Source organism: Gigantopelta aegis, chromosome 5 (assembly GCF_016097555.1).
Source record: "Gigantopelta aegis isolate Gae_Host chromosome 5, Gae_host_genome, whole genome shotgun sequence".
NCBI classification, from domain to species: domain Eukaryota; kingdom Metazoa; phylum Mollusca; class Gastropoda; order Neomphalida; family Peltospiridae; genus Gigantopelta; species Gigantopelta aegis.
In genome coordinates, this window is record NC_054703.1 from 35,529,858 (window position 1) to 35,553,606 (window position 23,749).

Here is a 23,749-nt window from a genome sequence, read left to right on the forward strand (position 1 = left end):
ATTGGAGGTTCGGTGCTTATTAGAGGTCCGGCGTTTATTTTGTTGCAAAGTGTTACAGACCCGGCGCTTATTGGAGGTCCGGCGTTTATTGGAGGTCCGGTGCTTATTAGAGCTCGGCGCTTATTGGAGGTCCGGCGTTTATTGGAGGTCCGGTGCTTATTAGAGGCCCGGCGTTTATTTTGTTGCAAAGTGTTACAGACCCGGCGCTTATTGGAGGTCGGCGCTTATTGGAGCTCGGCGCGTATTGGAGGTCCGGCGTTTATTGGAGGTTCGGTGCTTATTAGAGGTCCGGCGTTTATTTTGTTGCAAAGTGTTACAGACCCGGCGCTTATTGGAGGTCGGCGCGTAATGGAGCTCGGCGCGTATTGGAGGTCCGGCGTTTATTGGAGGTCCGGTGCTTATTAGAGGCCCGGCGTTTATTTTGTTGCAAAGTGTTACAGACCCGGCGCTTATTGGAGGTCGGCGCGTAATGGAGGTCGGCGCGTATTGGAGGTCCGGCGTTTATCTGAGGCCCTGCGCTTATTGGAGGTTATTTGAGGCCCGGCGCTTATTAGAGGAAACACGGTAATATACAAAGTGTATAAACAGGGCGGCTCATTAGGCTATTTCTCGTTCCAGCCAGTGGAACACGACTGGCTGGTGAATATAAAAGATCCCTTGCTGCATTAGGAAAAATGTAACGGGTTTCCTCTAATGACTACATGTCAGAATTAGCAAACGTTTGAAATCCAATAGCCGATGATTAATTAATCAATGTGTCCCAGTGGTGTCGGTAAGCAAAAACAAACAAACAAACAAACAGTGTATGAACGGAACTGTATAGTTTGTGGAAGTTGTGATTATATATAGCGATGATCGGTAACTTGTTTATATCAAGACGTTTCACCGGTTAAATGTTATTGTTATTATTATTTCAAATTCTATGTTTTATAGGCTATAACAAAAAGAAATACGTAACTGGTCTATTATGGTAACCATATACCATTTAGGATTGGAGTATGATATTTTAAAACCTTTTTAGTCATGTTTGTGAGCAGATCAGTATGGAAAAGGGTATAACGTTAAATTCGCCCACGATAAAGGTATTATTATAATCAATATTTCATTTTCATTTCAACTTATTTTCGTGCTTATATCCAAGGTTTAAGCACGCTGTCCTGGACACATACACCTCAGCTATCTGGGACGTCTGTCCAGGAGAGTGGGTTAGTTGTTAGTATGTTAGTTGTTAGTGAGAGAGAAGAGGGTGTAGTGGGCTTTCACCTACCCATTGAGCCTTTAAAACTCGCTCTGGGTTGGAACCGGTACTGGGCTGCGAACCCTGTACCTACCGGTGTGTAGTCCGATGGCGTAACCACTACGCCATTGTGCTAATATCCGTTACTTTTATATTAATAAATATATATCATATAATTGCTAGACTTCCAAACATGCATAATATTGCCCCCATTTTTTCCCCATTTCATCTTCACTTGAATATAGTTCCTTGCAAGATGACTATATTCCTTTGGCCGGCCTCGGTGGCGTCATGGTTAGGCCATCGGTCTACAGGCTGGTAGGTACTGGGTTCGGATCTCAGTCGAGGCATGGGATTTTTAATCCAGATACGGACTTCAAACACTGAGTGAGTGCTCCGCAAGGCTCAATGGGTAGGTTTAAACCACTTGTACCGACCAGTGATCCATAACTGGTTCAACAAAGGCCATGATTTGTGCTATCCTGCCTGTGGGAAGCGCAAAAAAAAGATCCCTTGCTGCTAATCGGAAAGAGTAGCCCATGTAGTGGCGACAGCGGGTTTCCTCTCAAAATCTGTGTGGTCTTAACCATATGTCTGACGCTATATAACCGTAAATAAAATGTGTTGAGTGCGTCGTTAAATAAAACATTTCTTTCTTTCTATATTCCTTTGCTGTCTGTAATAATGTATCTGTAGAGTCATTTGCTAGATTTTGTTTTTGCTTTGTCAAGTGATTAAAATATTTCAGCCCCTTAATTTAAATGATGCAACACAATTAATAATTTGTTTTCCAAATATTTAAATTTTAGAACGTACAGAAGAAGGAAGGACATGTTTTATTTAACGACGCACTCAACACATTTTATTTACGGTTATATGGCGTCAGACATATGGTTAAGAATCACACATATATAGAGTGAAGAAACCCATTGTCGCCACTTCATGGGCTACTCTTTTCGATTAGCAGCAAGGGATCTTTTATATGCACCATCCCACAGACAGGATAAACGTACAGAAGAAAAAATTAAAGAAAGAAATATTTTATTTAACGACGCACTCAACACATTTTATTTACGGTTATACGGTTATATGGCGTCAGACATATGGTTAAGGACCACACAGATTTTGAGAGAAAACCCGCTGTCGCCACTACATGGGCTACTCTTTTCGATTAGCAGCAAGGGATCTTATATTTCTACTGGGATGTATGCGGCCATTGGAACAGATTGAACGCTGGAACGCTTCTCGTTTCGACAGTCTGCACCACCAGGTTGGATTCTTTTTCAGCGAGATTCCTCGCCTCCACGTTTTTCTCCGTCTGACTATGTTGACTTGTTTTTTCGTGACTCGTATGACGGCCATTCTGCAGAACGCCACGGTTGTTCGCGTTTAGTCTCTACATGTCCGAGCCTGTCCTAGCAGCACTGGAAGATTGACCGCCTCACTCTAAGAAGAAATAGGAAGCGGGGTCGGCCCCTACTACTCTTTTTCTAGACTTTACATTATTTTATAGTGATACCATCTCGTATCCTCCGGAGTCGGGCCCGTCCGCACCACTATACCAACCCATGACGACTGGACTATACCCCAGTCTGATACTCTACTCGTTCAGACGGATCCAGCTTCTCAAGATCTGTATTTCAGCACAGCACTACACCTTCAACGTCTATCGACTGTCAATCTAGGGGTTAACTTGACGGGATGCAACCCATCTCGTCCCTTTAAGCTGTGCACCCAAACGGCCTTAACGAGGCCACTCGCGTGGACATATCGATCGGACTTTAAACGTTTAGATCTGCGTTCAAAATTTTATGTCGAAATTACTTCTTTTTTGTAATATTATTAAATAGTCCGATCCTCTCTTCTTTCTCTTATTTAATTTTGGACTGTCCTTCTAAAATGCTCCAAATTATATAAATATTCGGCCGAGCAGTCAATTCTTTTTTATTTTTGGCTTGTAACCTTTTTCTTTTTTTTCTTTAATTTATTAACGTTTTTACTAATTGCTATTTTCAAAATTCTGCCCATTTTCACCTCCCCCCCCCCCCCCCCCCCCCTCCATCCCGAGTCAGGCCGATCTTATCGGAGGTCATCTTATCGGAGGTCGGACTCGGGATGGGCGTGTTCGAAACCCTAGTGGTATATGGGCACGTTAAACTAGTTATCATCATCATCATTATATTTGAGCTTCCCACAAGCAGGATAGCACAAACCATAGCCTTTGTTGAACCAGTTATGGATCACTGGTCGGTGCAAGTGGTTTACACCTACCCATTGAGCCTTGCGGATCACTCACTCAGGGTTTGGAGTCGGTATCTGGATTAAAAATTCCATGTCTCGACTGGGATCCGAACCCAGTACCTACCAGTCTGTAGACCGATGGCCTAACCACGACGCCACCGAGGCCGGTACACCACGTACAGAAGAATACATGTGCTGCTATTGTAATACGCGATATCGCCACGTTCCTGAAAGTGTCGCTCATAGCACTGAAAAACTGAGGGCCCAATTTCAATAAACGTCGTAAGCGTAGTTTTGTACGTAAACGCAAATCTACGACTAAACAACAATTCTCATTTACTATTATAGTACAACAAATATAGTTAGAAGTACACATATTTCATTTTCTTTAGTCCTTAAAATGCTCCATTTTGCTTATTGATAGGTTTTTTTGTGTGTGTGAAATAGATGCCAAACACGTGTAAGTGTATGCCCGGTATAACTGCTAGTCGCTGACGTAAACTTACGATGTTTTGTGAAATTGGCCCCTGAACTATAATTATGCTACAAAAAACAAATTGAGGGTCATCGAATTTGATGTCTGTCAATTTTACCATACGATATGTCGATTAGTATAAAATGCAGAGTTTGAGTTTGGCTGGTACAAAAGCATGCTGTGTCTACTAGTGTCTGGAGAAGATTATAACTTGGTCTTGTCAAAATATTCAGAGCAATAAGCTTTGGTCAATTCTGTGTACCAAAAGCATTCCAGTCAGCACGACATACGTGTGATGAAAAGTATAGACCACTTGTGAGTAACCAGGGTTCTGTGAGGAAAACGTTAGACCACTTGTGATTAGACAGAGGTCTGTGAGGAAAACGTTTGACCACTTGTGATTAGACAGGGGTATGTGAGGAAAACGTTAGACCACTTGTGATTAGACATAGTTTTGTGGGGAAAACGTTAGACCACTTGTGATTAGACAGGGGTATGTGAGGAAAACGTTAAACCACTTGTGATTAGATAGGGATCCGTGAGGAAAATGTCAGGCCACTTGTGAGTAGCCAGGGGACAGTGAGGAAAAGGTCGGACCACTTGTGAGTAGCTAGGTGTCTGTGAGGAAAACATTAGACCACTTGTGAGTAGCTAGGTGTCTGTGAGGAAAACGTTAGACCACTTGTGAGTAGCTAGGTGTCTGTGAGGAAAACGTTAGACCACTTGTGATTAGACAGGGGTATGTGAGGAAAACGGTAGACCACTTGTGAGTAGCTAGGTGTCTGTGAGGAGAACGTTAGACCACTTGTGAGTAGCTAGGTGTCTGTGAGGAAAACGTTAGACCACTTCTGTGTAGACACTCGTGTAGGGTCAACATCGTGTCGACGAGTGCTGTCATTTTTCATTTCAAATTATTTTAATGCTTATATCCAATTAAGGTTCGAGCACGCTGCCCTTGGCATACACACCTCAGCTATCTGGCCTGCCTGTTAGGGATAGTGGGTTAGTTGTTAGTGGTTAGTGACAGAGAAGAGGGTGTATTGATCTTACACCTACCCACTGAGTTGTTAAACCTCGCTCCAGGTGGTATCGGGTACTGGGCTGCGAACCCTGTACCTACCAGCCTTATGTCCGATGGCTTAACGACGACACCACCGAGGCCGGTTCGCATGCTGTTGACTAGACGTCGACAGAACTCTTGTCACTCTACCTGGAGGAACTGTCTCCAGGCGCGGATCCAGGATGTTTTAATAGAGGAGGCACAAGACACGTTGTTGTTTTGGAAAATAGAATTTAAAGGTCCTTGACAGGTGGATGGGAAATTGTGTATTGTGTACTATTTACTGTTTCACCAAAACATAAGGGTGTCCGGATCCCTTAGGGCCCCGCCTGAATACGCACCTGGCCCCAATTCATAAACAAATCTGGTGAGAATGCTGGCCAATCCATAAGTTGGCCACAATTTTGTGTGAGGAAATATGTTATAACCCTGATATTGTGGTATTTGGCATTTTCGGGCTACCAAAAGAGCACCAGGACCAAATAATTATCGAAGTGACGGAAGGACCAAAGGCTTAATGCTACCCGTCGTTTTCATGAATGACAGTGCACAGAAATTCCACCCAGCACCGTGGATATTTCGCCGCCATATTAAGGGGCCGTCACTCGAACATGCATTGTTGTATGCGATTTCTGAGAAACATTTTTGAGGTATCGCATGTAACATTGTAGCACGCGATTCTGTGTTCACACGGAGAAACAAATTGGCAGACGACGAAATTGTTTTGTTTAGGTAGCAGACCACAGTTATCTGTGATCTTCAGCTGAGACTTATGCATACCAGACCATGGCATCCTAAATGCCCACCTATGCTTTAAAAATAAAGAAAGATACGGCATTTTAATCTCAAAGAAATTACAACAAGGGTCATAATTATAAAGAGGACTTAATTTGAATATTTTTAATATTAAATATTTGTGCTACTTTCATCATAATGTGTCGACACTGCACGATTTCTGGTGCATTTTTGACAATGTTCACACCCATACAAACTACACCCAAGCGGGAGTTGGCGGATATCACACATAATATATTTATGGAAACTTTGCTCATCAAACCTTACAGAAACCCTCATTTGAATAAAGGTTTAGCTATTCAATTTTTCACAAAAATCAGCTTGTTTAAACATTATCCAAAATGATCGCGCCCATTTTTGTTACAAGGAAAACTCGGTGTATGAATATCAAGCCTCATTACAGCTAAATAATTTGCACTGCTGGTGTAAAACCAATTATCTTTTTAAAAAATAGCTCCTTGGTTATCACTAAGCTTAAGAATTTACTTCCTATCCCAAATAATTAGCCTTCAAACATGGATCTGTGCAAAACCAACCAGCGAAATTATTTGCGGCTACACAAGGAAAGGATCTAACTGTATACTGCTACGTTACGTTAACAACAATAGCTGTAGACATTGGGCTCAGAAAACGAAGGCGGGGCAACAGATGGAAATCACAAATGACTAAATCGGGCCCAATTCGGAACTGAAGTGTCAACAGAAAGTTTAAAGGCCAAGTAGCCTAGTACTTAAGGGTAATTTCCGTGCCAGTCTCCATTTGCAGAGCCGTTGCATTGACGTCAGTGCTGCGGTTTTCATGGATTTTTATGACCCATAACTACCCATATTCCATAAATGTTCGTGGCCATAATCAAGTTCTATTACATACAATTTCTCTGCCTCGGTCAAACGCAGACTTGAACATTTGGCTTCCATTTCGCATATTTGTAAGTTTCTGATTGGTCAGTTATCCCCTGTCGCCTGCAACATCACATGGAAACAGAACAAGTTCTGTTCCCGGCAACATTCGAGCAACATTGAGGATACGTGTTGCACGTCAACAAAATCACGCGAGGAAAAAAATTCGTTCAACTGTTGTATGCAACAATGCATGTTTATGTGACTTCCTCTTTAGTAGTGGTGTAACAATACATCGAACTCTCGATATGTTGCGATAGTCAGTGCCTCGATAGCAATGCATTGTTTGTTGTCTTTTTTGTTGTTGTTTTTAGGGATTTATTATAATTAAACTAGTTAATTCAACTATCGATAACTATTGAAATTGTTTGCTCAACTATCGATAGTATGAACAGTGAAAGCATAACAACAACGTGTGGTCTTTATATTATAAGTTTATTAAATATGATTTCACTTCTTAGTGACATTATTACAAATAAATACAGGCAAGCATAAAAACATAAACATACGTAAATACATACCTACATACACAATCACACACACACACACACACACACACACACACACACACACACAGAGAGAGAGAGAGAGAGAGAGAGAGAGAGAGAGAGAGAGAGAGAGAGAGAGAGAGAGAGAGAGAGAGAGAGAGAGAGAGAGAGAGAGAGAGAGAGAAACGCATACATGCATACACGCATACATACATGCATACATATATACATACATAATAGTTTTGCGAAATATCTATTCATAGTACTGTTATCAAGCGATTTAAGGATCCACAATAGTGTTGCAATACTATCATAACAGCATCTCTAGGTTTTGCAGTTGTAAAACAGCTCGTAGGCAATGTCGACTCTGTAAGGTTCGGAATGCAAGTGGCTCGAACCTGGCAAAAGTGATCATGTTTGTTGAGGGAATGTGGCACAGAAGAATCATTTTATATGCGAATCTTTCCACTAACAGTCTCTGTCAGTTGTGGGGATAGCCAACTGTGGTCAGATTGTGCTTTATCAGAGCGTGGCTCTATTGAAATGGTGCAATCAGTGTTAGTCAACGAGGGTATTTCGACCTCTAAGTATTCTCCAGGCCAGGCAACTGTAGAAGCAGATGCTCGTAAGACTGCGTTCTCGGGTGTATTACACGCCACTGAGCCATTGTGTGTAGTGATGGAACCAGCAATTACTATTGGTTGTTGTGCGGGACGAAATGAAATATAATTTGCGATCATGAATGGGCTTCCAGCAAGGACATCAACATCCAGATTATCAACAACTAATGCATCAAATTGAAGATCAATGTTGTCTTTGCTAACAATGAGATGAGTCTCTCCTTTGACTGACAAAGGTGTAACACCGTCTACCTGAAGGGCTCTTTGATTTGTTGTTCTTATTTGTGCGCCAAGGAGGTTGGCGGTAGATGTCCTGATCTTGCTAATTTCGGCTCCGGTATACAGCGTCAAATGGAGTGGATGGTGTTTGTAGAAGACCTTTAGTCGAGGTGAATGTTTGATTGAGACACGATGTGGAGGGATGACATGATAATTATGGCAAATGGTGGTGTTCTGTTCTTCATCAAGTTCTTGAACATTATGTACAGCAGTATTTTCAGAACACTCGTCTTGATTAAAGTTGTCAATCCCAAATATCTGACGTGTTTTAGTAAAATAAAGTTTGTCTTCTACGGGAAGAAATGGAAATCGACGAAAGTTGAAAATGAGACGGCCTGCCTGTTTGCAGAGGGGGTCAAATTTTTGTAAGTGTACATTTGGGCAAGTCCTGACGTCGATTTTCCTTGGCGACGATCTCAATAGACAGATTGTCTGAAAGAAGATCTCAACACTTTGGCATCAGCTGATGCAAGCATCTCTTTCAAAAGACTATCATGAACCTGTGATATTTCTGGTTTAAACGTAGCTAATGTTTGAGAACGTAATTCTGTTATATAGCGCTGTTTAGCAATATTTGGTAGGTCACGATGTATCGGCCGAAACCAGGTAAGTACAATAATATTTTCCAGCGAAGGAGAAAATTCTTCATCGTGATTAAGAACAGCACCATGGAGTTGGATCGTGTCATTCGCTACTAAGAGGTCGTTTTCCACAAAACTGATGAGACGTTGATATAAATCTTCGTGACGTTATCCAGCTGCAATGTGAATGTTGTTGAAATCCACAAAATGTGTTCCAGTCGTTTGGAATCCGTAATTGAGATGAATAGATTGCGGAATTGAAGTCAGAGATACGGAGAATGTTTTACTATTGTGTTGCGACAGATAACAGGGCAGTGGTTGGCTATCTGTCCCAGCGTTAAAGGGACAGAATCTCGTTTTTAAACACTAAGGCATAATTCTCACCTAGACTCTAGTTTCAACCCGTAAACATGGACACTATGTTTGGTTAAGTTACAAACCTGTAACAAATTTGAATACAACAGAGTAAAACAAGAGTCTGTAATGTTGAAATACCCTTAAAACTAAACTAAAACGCGACTCCCATAACAGGAACTTCTCAGACGCAAGTGCGTTTTTTTTTAAATATGAACAAAAAGCATGTTGAGGTATTAGTAACACCAGAATAACCAGAAACACTTCTGTTGTACAGAAATGGATAATCTAAACAATACAATATAAATAGTATTTGATTTCACTGATCATAAACTGCTCTAATAGTGAAAAATATTCCTTACTTTTTAAAAACTAGGGTATGTCTCTTTAAATCTAAAAGTGCGACTATTTGGGCCGCCGTACGTCTCTGTGCTCGTGGGACATTACCATTATCGTTTAAAAGACCACGTAATATGGTTTGGTTTGTTTCCTTCAGCCATACGAAACCATCTATAAAAGATATCTGCAAACTTTGGGCCCAAAAACAAAATGTATTGAAGATTTTGTCGCTAAGCCTCGAAAGAAGTAATGGTTTCCTTTTTAGTCAACGACCACTGCTTTGGTGCACGGACGTTTGCCATACTGAGTCACTGAATGAAATATCGTTAATAATTAATTTTGAACCACCTGTACCGTAAGGCTGTATTGTCCATCGACCAGTTATCGTGAAAACTGGCTCACCAATGTCGGAGGTACAAATAGCTAATCCTACCTTCGTTACTGTTTGTTTTGTTGTTTTTAATGCGCTGGTATTCACTGGCTTTATTTATACACAGTTTCCACCACGTCAGTAGAAGATACGATAACTTTGGTGAAATGAATTGTCATTTATTGACATAACCGTTTCGGCTAACACGCCGTGAAGAACGGAAGTGTATGACCAAACCAAAATCTCACATCTCGCGAGATTTGTAACACAAACATATATATAACTGTTAACTGTACGACTAGTGTTAACAGTATGCTGTATGACTGTGTGTGTCCGGGTGTATATGTAAGCACGTGTATACGTAAGCACGTGTTTTTGTCTGTTCACCTTTGGAGTCCTCCAATTTTTGTTTTTCAACGAAATATATATTTCTAATGTATGAAGACTTGAAACTAATTTATTTTCGCGAGGCACTACGCCTTCAGCATCAATTTTTTTCACGTTCCAACCAGTTCACCACAATTGGCCAAAGACCGTGATATGTGCTTTCCTGTCTGCGGGAAAGTGCATATAAAAGATCCCTTGCTATTAATGAAAAAAAATTGTAGCGGGTTTCCTCTCTAAAACTATATGTCAAGATTAATAAATGTTTGACATCCGGTAGCCAATGATTAATAAATCAATGTGATCTAGTGGTGTAGTTAAACAAAACAATTGTTTTCCTTTCCCAATCTTCTGATTCGGGGGTTTTCTTCACGGAATGCAACCCACCTAGACTCTACCAGTCGTGTGCCGTAACTTCTCTAACGATTCCACACACGTTCGTTTTGTTTAACAACACCACTAGAGCACATCGACCACACACGTGGACATATAGATCGGACATTGAACTGTCAGTCCCTCGTTCAATATTGTGTAACAAAGTTATTTTTATTGTTTCCCCAATTATTAAATAGTTTTAGGCTGATCCTCTCTCCTTTCTCTCATTTATTTGTGAACAGCTCTAGTGGTGTTGTCAAACAAACAAAAACACTGGACACATCCGCCGGGATATTCGGAAAATGTGCCTAAGACAGCCGTGCTTGAACGAACCTTCAGCTGATGTAAGCACGTGTCAAATGGTTGTTAGATTGACACAATCTATATTGTGTGAGATGTAAAATATCACATGGCCACCGCGGTTTAATAAGACAAACAAAACAAACAAAACAACATCATATAGTGCGTCGATTGTTTTATTTCGTCCGTGAGTTAGGATTTAAAGATATTTCTGTAAATTCCGTGTTTACGCATTGGAGATCCAATCGTAGAAGTGCCCGACTCTGGCATACACGCTAGGGTAGGTTGTCAAGCAGTTCCCGCTACTGGAAATACCCCATGACGTCACGCCGGCGATTTTGCCTCTACATTGCATTGGTCCTCCGCTGTCACCCTGTTTGTACATAAAACAAAAATTATTAATGTCTGCTTTGATGTTTAATATAACGAGAGACAAGGGGACAAATTAAATACCAGATCCCTAGTAAACAGCTAATCCTAACAAAGAAATGTTATTTCTGTCACCTTGCATAAATGTGCAATATTCATTTGCAGAATCTATCTGAAAATTTTCAAAAATTAAAGAGTAGATTACAAGAGTGAAAATAAACTTCAAAACTTATGTACTTGCACATCCCAATTTCCCTGGAAGTAAGCAGCGGATTAATTTAATATTTCGACATTTATATGTAGATAGGCAATAGAAACTATATCTAGAATTTCAAGAAATATTATTCGTAAGTTTAATAGAAACTGGCATACAATCAGAAATTCACGATAGAGGCCAGTACACATAACCTGTACATATACACGCTGTGTCATACAGTTTCATTGGCTGTCTATTTTTTGTCCTTGTTATGGTAATGTGCAATAATTTATATCACAATGTTCTTTTGAAAATAAAATCATAAAATGTTTGTAACTTGAAAACAAATATTGAATAATTTTTAGACTAATAAACAGTGTTCACTGAAAACATATTTACATTATGTATTTGTCATAGGTTAATGTCTAATCCTCTTTTTCTACATATCAACGGCACCCACATTATGATTTCCACCTTAAGTACTCTAACACAGGTACAGACCTATATATTAAAATTCAAAAAATCCAACTCCACCAATCCACCTTTATTTGTAGTAAACGTAAATATACATGTAAACATGACCCCACCAGAAATTACTGAAAATAACTTTACTGTGAATGGCATAAGATGTAACCCAACCAGCCTTCCATACATTTTATTGTTCAGTGTAACGATCACGTGTTACATCAACTAACGTTTGTCAGGTCAGATGTCAAGTGTTGCAGACGATAACTTTGCAGGGATTTGTGATACCTGGATTTCGCTATGTGAGGTATTTCATTAGTACCAAAATATTGCATTATGAAAAACTGATAACATACACGATATTTATGGTATTATAATTAAAATATAGTTGGCAGCTTGACTTGAAGCATTTTCAATATTGACAAAAAAAGACACTTCGTTGTTCATGTCCAGGCTAATAGTGACGTAACATGTTGCATACTCTGGCGACACATGCAGTTACAAACAAAGTATCGAAAATATATGTCGATCGAAATTGTATAACGGCATACACACACACACACACACGCACACGCACACACGCACACGCACACACACACACACACACACACACACACATATATATATATATATATATATATATATATATATATATATATATATATCATAAGCCTTGGTGTATTTCCATTCTGATAAGCAAAGCAGGAATGTACGAGTCTTATGGATGACATTATGCATTAAAACATTATTGACCACATTTCGGGCAATATCAATTCCTTCGGTCCATAAAACATCATATTGCCCTCAATGACGGTTAATAATTGATAATCATATATATATATATATATATATATATATATATATATATATATATATATATATATATATATATATATATATATATATATATATATAAAACATACGTTGCATGATCCACCATCTTTTCCAGCAGTCATGACACAAAGGTGCATGTTCTGGATGTTCACTCCCGTAATAGCGCTCATGGCGGACTGGCAGTCTGCTCTGCTCAAGCCTGTAGTGGTCACTTTCATTAAATCATCTGGTAACGTATTGCTTGCTGTAAAATTAACACAGTTATGTTAAGCCATCTGGTAAACTAATCGTAACGTCCTGCTAAAATAAAAACATTTATTAACTCGTAAAATAAAGTATTTCTTCCTGTAAAATTAAAACATTCACTGAGACAGCAGGTAACGTACTGCTCGCTCTATAATTTAAATATTCGTTAACTGGTCAGGTAACGTACAGTTCAACCTAAAATTAAAAGGTGATTTTACCCCTTTTGGTAGCGAATGGTTGGTTGCAAAATTCAAAGCAGTGTATTAACTGATTTGGTAACGTATTGCTGACTATCTAATCAAACCAGCCACTTAACCTGTCTGGTAACGTATTGCTCACTATCTAATCAAAGCAGCCATTTAACGCGTCTGGTAACTGTTGTACCCTTATGTTCTACAATTATTGTAATAAATGGAAGCTTAAAATCAATATCAACAAGACAAAAATATTAATTTTCAATGGCACAACCAATGATTACAAGAAAACATTTGCCATCGGAAATACGTTTCTCGAAAACGTTAAAGAATATAAATACTTAGGTTTAACTTTTAATAAGCAAAACAAGTTCAACACAACAAGACAATTTCTATCCCAACAAGCTACAAAAGCAATGTATTTCGTTTCATCTAAATCTAAAGATAACAATCTATCAATAGAATGTAAGATAAAATTGTTTGACACAATGGTATTACCTATTCTTCTGTATAGATGTGAATTATGGGGTTATGAAAACACTGACATCATTGAAAACATACACATACATTTCATGAGACGCCTGCTCCCAGTTAAAAAAGGTACACCGATATTTATGTTATACGGAGAACTAGGACGTAGACCGATTAAACTAATTATTCAACAAAGAATGATAAATTTCTGGGCCACGATTGTATCAGGAAAACAAACAAAACTATCCTTTCTATTGCATGCATTTATGTTACAGGACTCATCCGTAAATGGACACAACTACATTTGAATCAAACATATCAAACAATTATTTAACAACCTGGGTATGACGGATATATGGTTGTCTCGAAGATTTTCAAAAAAAATAAAAACAACTTCTTGAATATATCAAATTGAGGCAGCATGACCAGTACCTTCAAACGTGGAATAATAACATTGTATCATGGTCTAGAGGAAAAAATTATACAATTTTTAAACATCAGCTAATTTAAAAAAAATATCTCACCATAATGCCTGAAAACTATGGATCATTATTCTTAAATTCAGAACATCAAATCATTACCTCCCGATTGAAATAGGACGGTGAAATAATACACCAGTAGAAAATAGGTTATGCACACTTTGTGATTCTAACGATATTGGTGATGAATACCATTATCTATTCACTTGTGCCTTCTTTACTAAGTCTCGAAACACACTCCTAAAACAATATTAGTATGTGAACCGCCGTACCCTAAACTTTAAAGAGTTAATGACTAGTAATAAAATAGGTGTCCTAAGAAAAGTCAGCAAATTAATTAAAGAAATTAATGAACATTTAAAAGACCATAGCTATTTGTATCAACATACACCACATCACTCGAGTTAAATATGATTTATTATTATATCACAGATATCCCTATTTTAATAAATCGAAATATACTAGTACATGACATTGTATAACAAATTACATAATGAACTTCAATTACTCTACTATGCCGAATATTATTGGCTTATTGTATATATGTATTTTTGTTATATCCACTCGTATTTCAGTATTAATGTATTTATATAATTTAACTATTAATATACTATATTATTTACTATTTAATGTTCTCCTGTAAACCCTGTCCTGTCTTGTCACATATTATATCATGTAATTATTCATGTTTCCCCATATGCCGTTGCCTAACGGCCTGGGTGTAATAAAGTTATGTTCTGTTCTGTTCGCTGTAAATATTTAAACAGTTCATTGACCGGTAGGTACCGTATTCCTCGTTATAAAATCAAAGTAGTATTTTAACCAGTTGGAAATGTATTCTTTGCTAAAAAATAACATTTCATTAGATCTTCGAATTAAAGAGACATTCCTGAGTTTGCTGCACTGTAAGATGTTTCAGACTATTAAAATATTTCTACGAACAAACTTACATATTAAATAGATTTTCTTGTTTAGAATATCAGTGTCTGTATATCCAATGTGTCTCTGATCGTCTTAATATTTGTAAGAAGCCCAAACTCGGAAATAAAATGAAATTTAACCTAGTACAAACATTACAACGATCAGGAACACGTTTAATATACATTCACTAATATTTTATGCAGACAAATATATTTGATATGTAATTACAATCGTTAATTTTTTTCTGTTGGTCAATTACATCTTACAAATTGCAGCAAACTCGGGAACATTATGATCATCACTGTAACTATTACTATCATCATCGTCGTCGTCATCGTCACCATCATCATCGTCATCACCAATCATCATCATCATAATAATGACAACAAAATAGCATCAAACAAGACTGAATAGCTGATGCCTGAAACAATACAATCATCATCCTCATTATTACCATCATCATCATCATCATCATAATAATAATCACCATCATCATTATCATCATCATCATCATTATCATCATCATCATCATAACATCACAAAATAACATCTAATCAGACGTAGTAGCTGGTGTTTCTACTTACAGCTTGTACGACCCCAGCCTGTCAGAATGCAGTCGTCACCGGCGTAGTCTGGATCGTCTGATCGAGATAAGACAGCAGCCTCGATGTTAGCGTCACCAAGGTCAAATGTACCAGACAGAGTCATCACCGCAACATCGTTTGCAAAAGTTGCTGACCCATCGTTGTAATTTTCGTGCTACAAAATAAAAATAGTATTTAAAACAAATCTTACACACCCGTTGGTGAGAACCATTTTTTTATAACACATGGGATGTTTACGCACGTACGTGTGTTAACATCCAGACATACGACTGGCTGCTCCTGGGTAATGGCCAAGTCACCAGTAAATACAACACTTTTTAAACGTATTTTTCACGATGTATAATTTTTGTATTATGTATACGCTGAAAATTATACCAGTACATGTATATATAAAGACCAGTCATTATCAATGTCTTGGATCAAATGAAATAATTACTTACAATGACGATCCAATCAATAATTCGTTACAATTATAATCACAAATAATATCAAACATAATGAATATTGATAAAACAAAATTTATCATTGTACAATGTACTGTTTTTAGTTTACTAGGAAGAAGAAGGAAATGTTTTATTTAACGACGCACTTACTAGGAATGACTTTGTAGGGCTATTTAAAAAAAATTTTTTTTAGGTGAAATGGTTCATATACTAAAACGCAAAAGAAACGCAGGTTCTCATTAAATTGGATATAAAATATTAAAAAAACAAAACGAAATGAAGATTTCAACATTTATTTTGGAGCTACACCAATTCGGCACACATTGGTGTTGGAAATGTTTGATTGAATTCCTTTTTGGCTATTGTTTCATGTCATAAAGTAGGGTGGGGGTCCATGTTAAAAATGTGAAAGAGACGACCTGTAGCATTGTCAAAGTCAGTATCGCGTGTGACCACCCTGGGCATTCAAACAGGCAGTGCAACGTCTCCTCATTGAGTTGACAAGCCGTTGAAAGAATGCCTGAGGGAGTGAGTTCCATTCATGGACCAATGCTGCCTCCAGCGCCTGCATATTCTGAGGTTGTCCGCGAGCCTGAAGGCGACGTCCGATTTCATCCCAGACGTGTTCGATAGGCGCCATGTCCGGTGATAAGGCTGGCCACGGCAACGTTGGGATGTTGTGCTGAGCCAGCAACGCCTGTGTTGCCCTGACAGTGTGCGGCCTGGCATTGTCTTGCTGCAGCAAGCGCACACGTGGGTGAGCGGCAAAGAAGGGAACGACGTGATTGTTGATGACGTCATTTTGGTACACGGCGGCATTAACGCGTTGTCTGAACACATGAAGTTGTGTTCTGTGGTTGAATGAGAACCCACCCCACACCATCACACTACCCCCGCCCCATCGGTCGGCCTGCAGAACGCAGCAGTCGGAGTAACGTTCATGTCGACGTCGCCATACTCGGATTCGGCCATCAGCGTTGGAAAGATTGTAACGGCTCTCATCAGTAAACAGAACTTGTTGCCACTGGCCACGTCGCCATCTTTGATGTTGTTGCGCCCACTGTTGACGTTGTTGGCGGTGCCGAGGGGTCAATATTGGTCCCACATAAGGACGGCGGTTACGGAGTCCTGCTGCCCTCAGACGGCGTCGGACGGTATCGGCGGACACTGGACCACGTGGACCACGCACCTGGTGAGCGGTGTTAGCTGCTGGCAGCATCCGATTCCTAAGGTGGGTCACCCGGATGTACCGGTCTAGGGCTGCGGTTGTCACCCTCGGGCGGCCGGTGCGTGGTCGATCGTTCACAGATCCAGTGATTTGGTGACGTTGAGAAAGTCGTGCGATTGTCGAAACATGACATCCCAATTGTCTGGCTACAGCAGTACGGGTCTGTCCGGCTTGCAACATCCCGATGGCCATCCCTCGCTGGAGTTGCGTCAGTCGCGGCATTTTTAAAATGTGATTCTGTTGTCTGTCACTACTCAAATTGAATTTATGCGATTAAATCCAGGTGTGTAGGCTTTATAAGCATTTCAATGAGTGTGTTTGCACTGGATTCATGATACGGATGATCCAGCACGTGCAAACAACGTGTTTTGAGAATTCGTGACGTCACACAGGTAATGAAATTGACACGCAGGTGGGACTGCGGTGTGGGTGTGTGCCATGTCCTTTAACACAGTTGAGGTTCAATTCCACCAAAGATACTGCTTTACAAAGTGCAATTCTTTCGCATTTTCAGGACCTGCGTTTCTTTTGCGTTTTAGTATATGACTAGTTTGGTAGCGAGTTAACGTTAGTTCTAGAAAGATTTGTGAGAATTCTTCACCAGAATCATGTTAGTGAGAGCCAATCTCACATGAGTGTATAAAGCTGTAAACTGAAACGGAAAGGAAAGCGATTTTTGTTGGTAATTTAAGCTATAATATTTTCATTTAAAAACAAAATTAAAAAATACTTTTGAGACTATCCCTTTAAGACCTACCACTTTCTGGGACAACACGCTTCTCAGAACGCCCCCTTCTGTCCTACTTGTAGACCCCGCATACACAGAAAACGAACTTGTTCTGCAATGAAATGTTAAACCGATTACAACCACCATCTTCACTCACTAAAATAAATAAATAAATAAATAATAATAATAATAATAATAAATATAATAATAAATAAATAACAACAATAAAGACTATAACAAAACTATAAAAAAAAAAAATTAAAAAAAAGTAAGAAAAAGAAGAAAATGCAAATTTCCATTATGCAGATGTTACGTTTAATTCCTATTCAATCCTTGTTTTCTTTATATTTGCATGAAAACAAACCCAAACCCCGACAGGTTTTATATACAATTCATCATCTATTTTACAAAAATATATGTATATTGTTAATACAGGTTCGTTCTCCTATAAATAATGACCGGCCTCGATGGCGTCGTGGTTAGGTCATCGGTCTACAGGCTGGTAGGTACTGGGTTCGGATCCCAGTCGAGGCATGGGATTTTTAATCCAGATACCGACTCCAAATCCTGAGTGAGTGCTCCGCAAGGCTCAGTGGGTAGGTGTAAACCACTTTCACCGACCAGTGATCCATAACTGGTTCAACAAAGGCCATGGTGTGTGCTATCCTGCCTGTGGGAAGCGCAAATGAAATATCCCTTGCTGCTAATCGGAAAGAGTAGCCCATGTAGTGGCGACGGCGGGTTTCCTCTCAAAACTATGTGTGGTCCTTAACCATATGTCTGATGTCATATAACGGTAAATAAAATGTGTTGAGTGCGTCGTTAAATAAAACATTTCTTTCTTTCTTTTCCTATAAATAAATATGGCTATTTGCATAACAAAAACTACACTCTATAGTGTGTTTCAGAATAATGTTCTTTTCCACCTTCTTAACGGAATATATTGTTATATGACCTATATTTAAGAACCAATTTGGAAACATACTTTAATAAAAAATTCAGGCGCGAACTCAGGCGGGACTCCAGGTGATAAACTATCTCTCAATCTAAGTCTATGCTCCCGCCATAAAAATTTAAGAGATTATGCACCTCTAAAACTCGACGCGTACGGATTGATCAAATAGTTTTCTGTCGATGTCGATAGCATTTTAAAGACGAATGAATTGTCAACCAGGTAAATCGGACGAAGCGCGTCTGTCTATTCATTCATTTATTTATTCACATGCTTCCATACCACGAAGGTTTCAAGCATGTCTGTCCCGGGGTCGAGTTCTGGATAGCCAGAGGTCTACTCCGGGACAGAAAATTTAACGGGATAATTTTGAATTTTACTAAAAAATTAAAAATATATATAGGGGGACAAATTTAACTATATATATAAAAAAAACTAATTTGAAGGTGTAGTCCAAAAATTTATTTAAAAACTATGATTATATCCAAAATTTTCCTAGACTAATAAATTGTTCACCATTTTAAATGGGCGTTCTAAATTAAAATAATACAACAAACTCTAAGCCCTAACTGGAACGAGGTTGGAGGTTGTTGATTGAAGGTTGTCATAGGAGGTTGATATTAAAATATAATACTAACAGTAATTTACCTTTATGGGGAGGTACCGGGTCCATTTGTAGCTTCAGCGTGGCCGGGGGGGGGGGGACCAGGGAGAGCGAGGGACGGGGGAATGCCCCAGACAATCCTATCTCTCCCTAAGCCAAAACGCCTACGCCTAAGCGTCTAGCCCCTAATTTCTGGTGGCATCCCCCCTCCCCCCACCCACCCCGAACCACCACCCCCATCCGCCCAACCGTCGCGCTAGCCGGAACCCAGTACCACTCCCCTAACAAATAATATACTAAACCAGCGATGGGGTCTCCAAGTGATGGAAGACACTGTAATTAACCCAGCCCTGGCTACAGAAAAATAACTTTAGTAGATTAAATACTTAAGACAAAATTAAAGTTTAGCAAATCGTTGTAGAGGAAATGCACCCGGTCGACACAGAGACCCATTGCGCCTCTCAGTAAACCCAAAGAATTATTTTTTTTTTTTTTTTTTTTTTAAACAAAGTAAATTAAAAAAAATTGGATAAAACAAAACACATTAAAAAGAGCACGCCAGTAAACAATTAAAGTTTAAAAAAAGCCAAACACATTATACATTTTTAAATAACAAAACCTAAAATTGTTAAGGACAAGCCGGCGAAGGATGGAGTGCATTATTGCCAGATAATGGACCCCAGCCTATACAAACCTGAAGCTGACCAAACTAAACTAAATAAACATACATTCACACATCTATACAAACTAACATTTAAAAATAATTAAATAAAATTTTAAAACTGTTAAAACAAGCCGAGAGAAAATTCTTTAAAAGCGGATAGATCGCGAAGCGTTATAATCCCCCGGACGGCGAAAGACAGCCCTCAGAGGTGATAAAGCGTGCTAGAAGCGTCTGTCTAGGGTGATCTGGGCCGTCGAGGATTAATGTTATAATTATAGAAATAGATCGCCGACTAAGCGGAACGAAAGGATCCTATGGTTGGTTGTCGTTTCCATCCATGACGGAGAGCCTCGCTCCGTAATGTACAATTACAGACACTAATTAAAGGGACATTCCCGAGTTTGCTGCATTGTAAGATGTTTCCGACTAATAAAATATTTCTACGATTAAACTTACATATTAAATATATTTTCTTGTTTACAATATCAGTGTCTGTATATTCAATGTGTTTCTGGTTGTCTTAATATTTGTAAGAAGCTCAGACTGGATTTTGTCTTCAAATAATTTAGTACGTACGAAAACATATTTTTTAGGAAATAAAATGAAATTTAACCTAGTACAAATATTAGAACGATCAGAAACACGTTTAATATACAGCCACTAATATTTTATGCAGAAAAATATATTTGATATGTAATTACAGTCGTCAAAAAGTTTCTGTTAGTCGATAACATCTTAAAAATTGCAGCAAACTCAGGAATGTCCCTTTAACTGATTAACGTCTAAGAGCACTTGTATAATTGTTAGCGTTGTTTCTCATATATATATATATATACATATATATATATATATATATATATATGTATGTGTGTGCGTGTGTGTGTGTGTGCACGCGCGCGCGCGTGTGTGTGTGTGTGTGTTAGTTCGTGATTTGCATTAGTGTTTTAATTACTTTTCTTATTTAAAATAATTTAAATAATTTAAAATAATTTTGTGAAAAACAAATACGGCTATACGGCATTCAGTGTTTTATTTGTTAGTTACATTCCGCCATGTTTTGACTTCAGCAATATACATCAAAGTTCATTATATAATAATTTACTTCCTGTTATGTATGAAAATGTCTTCGTGTTTCGTAGTTTTTTCTGTCAATAAATATAGGTATATTATGCCTAAGCATAATTATTTCAAATTCACCTGGGTTACCTTTTGTGTTTTGTTGTTTACTTACTTTTACAATATACGCAAAATAAATGCATCACAGGCGTCGGAAGTTGACAACAAAAGGGGTGGGGTGAAAGCAATATATTAATTCGGCATTCAACTGGAGATGCATAGTTTTCAGAGTTTAGAAGTAGGCACTGAAATGCACGCTTCTTACAATATTAAGCGAAATCATCCAGCTGCAATGCAGTTTCAAATTTGAACTCTTATATATTAATTTCGAAAACTCACACTCCCTGAAACTCGAACTATTTCCTCGTCCCCTTCAAGGTCGAGTTATCGAAGTTTGACTCTATATCTATATAAATAAATATGTTTTTGTAAGAGTTCCAGGGGTGGATCCAGGATTTCGTAAGGTGGTTCCCTAAATTATAAAAAGGGCACCATTACGTTTGCCGAAGATAAACGACCCGAAATCCTAAAGGGAGCGAAATCGGTAGAGGGATCTCTGGGCATGCTCCTTCGACATTTTTGAAATATAGATGCTCAGAGGCATGTTTTCAAGGCAATTTAGTGTTTTGCTTATTGTGAATTTTATCTCTTATATAATATGGTTTAATATGAAGCTGAAAGCAAGCAACATCAATGAATCTATCGTTTTACAACGCTTTGCGTCTTTCTTTCTTTTTTCAGTTTATTTTTTTTCAGTTCTTCCTTCCGCTTTGCCACTCGGCGTGGCATGTTTTTAATTTCAATACGGGAAGAACTGTTTCCGAATGAGTAACTGTTGTCGGCAACTGCCGAAATTCAGCGAACGTGGAAATACGGTTTACAACATAAAGCGAAGTGTCCCGATATAAAAAAAATGATGCATCGCCGTAAATCTGACCCATTACTTTGTTTAGTGGACTATGAATTAAAGACATGTATCTTGCAACCACAGTTTCTATTGACAGAGCCTCGCAGACATTCCCACTCTTCCCCTCACAGGATAAAGTACAGGTAGATGTCATTGACTAGTTATTCTCTATTTAAAAGGAAACATCAAAGGGTGTGGTGGAGTACGGGAATCTGTGACACTCCCCACCCCCCGGATCCGCCAATGAACTTTGTTTAGAGGATGATGAAATTAAAAAAGCCATTTAACAAGGGCACATCAAAGGACGAGGGGGTCACGGCATCCCCTCTGATACCCCCCCCCCCTACACACACCATCACCACCACCACCACCTCCCCCACTGGATCTGCCAATGAGTGCACACTTGTTACACGTGTACGCTTCTAATATTATATCAGGGTGGTTTTTTTTGTATATTACAAAATGTTAACATTATCGCCAAATATAGTTAATTTGGTTCAGCAGACCCTAAAACTTACGTCCTTCCGTCAACGCAATGAGCCGCTGTGAGAATTTTGCTCTTAGTGAGAATGACACAACCGCACGTGTGCGAACCGGAATACCGCAGAGAACACTGGTACGGAAAATCGGCGATGTCAGCCGGAGATCCACCGATGATATGATTCGTCGGGCTGCCCAGAGATTGAGCTGAAAAAAATGTGGATGAACATTCATGAACTACGAAATTTAAAGGAAAGGGGGAAAAAAACCTAAACATTATTTAACGAAACCTCGGCACACTTGAGAACTAGAACTATTCGGTGTGAACATATGGTTATATCTGCACCTGATCGAGCGAGCGAGAGAGAGAGAGAGAGAGAGAGAGAGAGAGAGAGAGAGAGAGAGAGAGAGAGAGAGAGAGAGAGAGAGAGAGAGAGAGAGAGAGAGAGAGAGAGAGAATGTTTGACGACACCCAATCACAGAATTATATCGGCTATTGGGTGTCACACAATGGAGAGAGAGACAGAGAGAGACAGAGAGAGACATAGACAGAGAGACAGACAGACAGACCTTTGTTATACCAGTCGTGGTGCACTGGCTGGAACGAGAATTAGTCCAATGGGCCCACTGACTGCTACGACCCGCCACATGTAAGATAAAGTCACTGATTCCAGCTTCAGGGCTACGAATCTTTTTTTATCTCCAATAAAACGCTACATTTTTCATTAGGAGCAAGGGATCTTTAAAGACTTAAACGAGAAATAGCCCAATGGACACACCGACGGGGATCGATCCTAGACCGACCACGCATCAAGCTACGGGCTACATCCCATCCTTCAGAGCATTTCATTCATTTCAACTTATTTTCGTGTTTTATATCCAACTAAGGTTCAGGCACGCTGTCCTGGGCACACATCCCATCTATATGGGCAGAGGGTTAGTTGTTAGTTGTTAGTGGTTAGTGAGAGAGAAGAGAGGGTGTAGTGGTCTTCCAGCCTTATGTCCGATGGCTTAACCACGACACCACCGAGGCCGGTGTGTGCTCATTGTT

At 39.1% G+C, this 23,749-nt stretch overlaps 1 protein-coding gene across 1 annotated transcript in view; it reads right to left on the minus strand.

Annotated features, from left to right (window-relative positions):
* Positions 1–10,957: 10,957 nt before the first annotated feature.
* The window catches only part of LOC121373121 (fibrinolytic enzyme, isozyme C-like), a 29,233-nt gene continuing 16,441 nt past the window's right edge, over positions 10,958–23,749 (minus strand). The window contains exons 2-6 of the mRNA XM_041499571.1: positions 22,737–22,905; positions 18,006–18,087; positions 15,557–15,731; positions 12,751–12,905; positions 10,958–11,170 (exon numbers count right to left, since the gene is read on the minus strand). Coding sequence (XP_041355505.1) covers positions 11,024–11,170; positions 12,751–12,905; positions 15,557–15,731; positions 18,006–18,087; positions 22,737–22,905 — 728 coding nt within the window. The 3' untranslated portion in view covers positions 10,958–11,023. The remainder of the gene's footprint in view (positions 11,171–12,750; positions 12,906–15,556; positions 15,732–18,005; positions 18,088–22,736; positions 22,906–23,749) is intronic.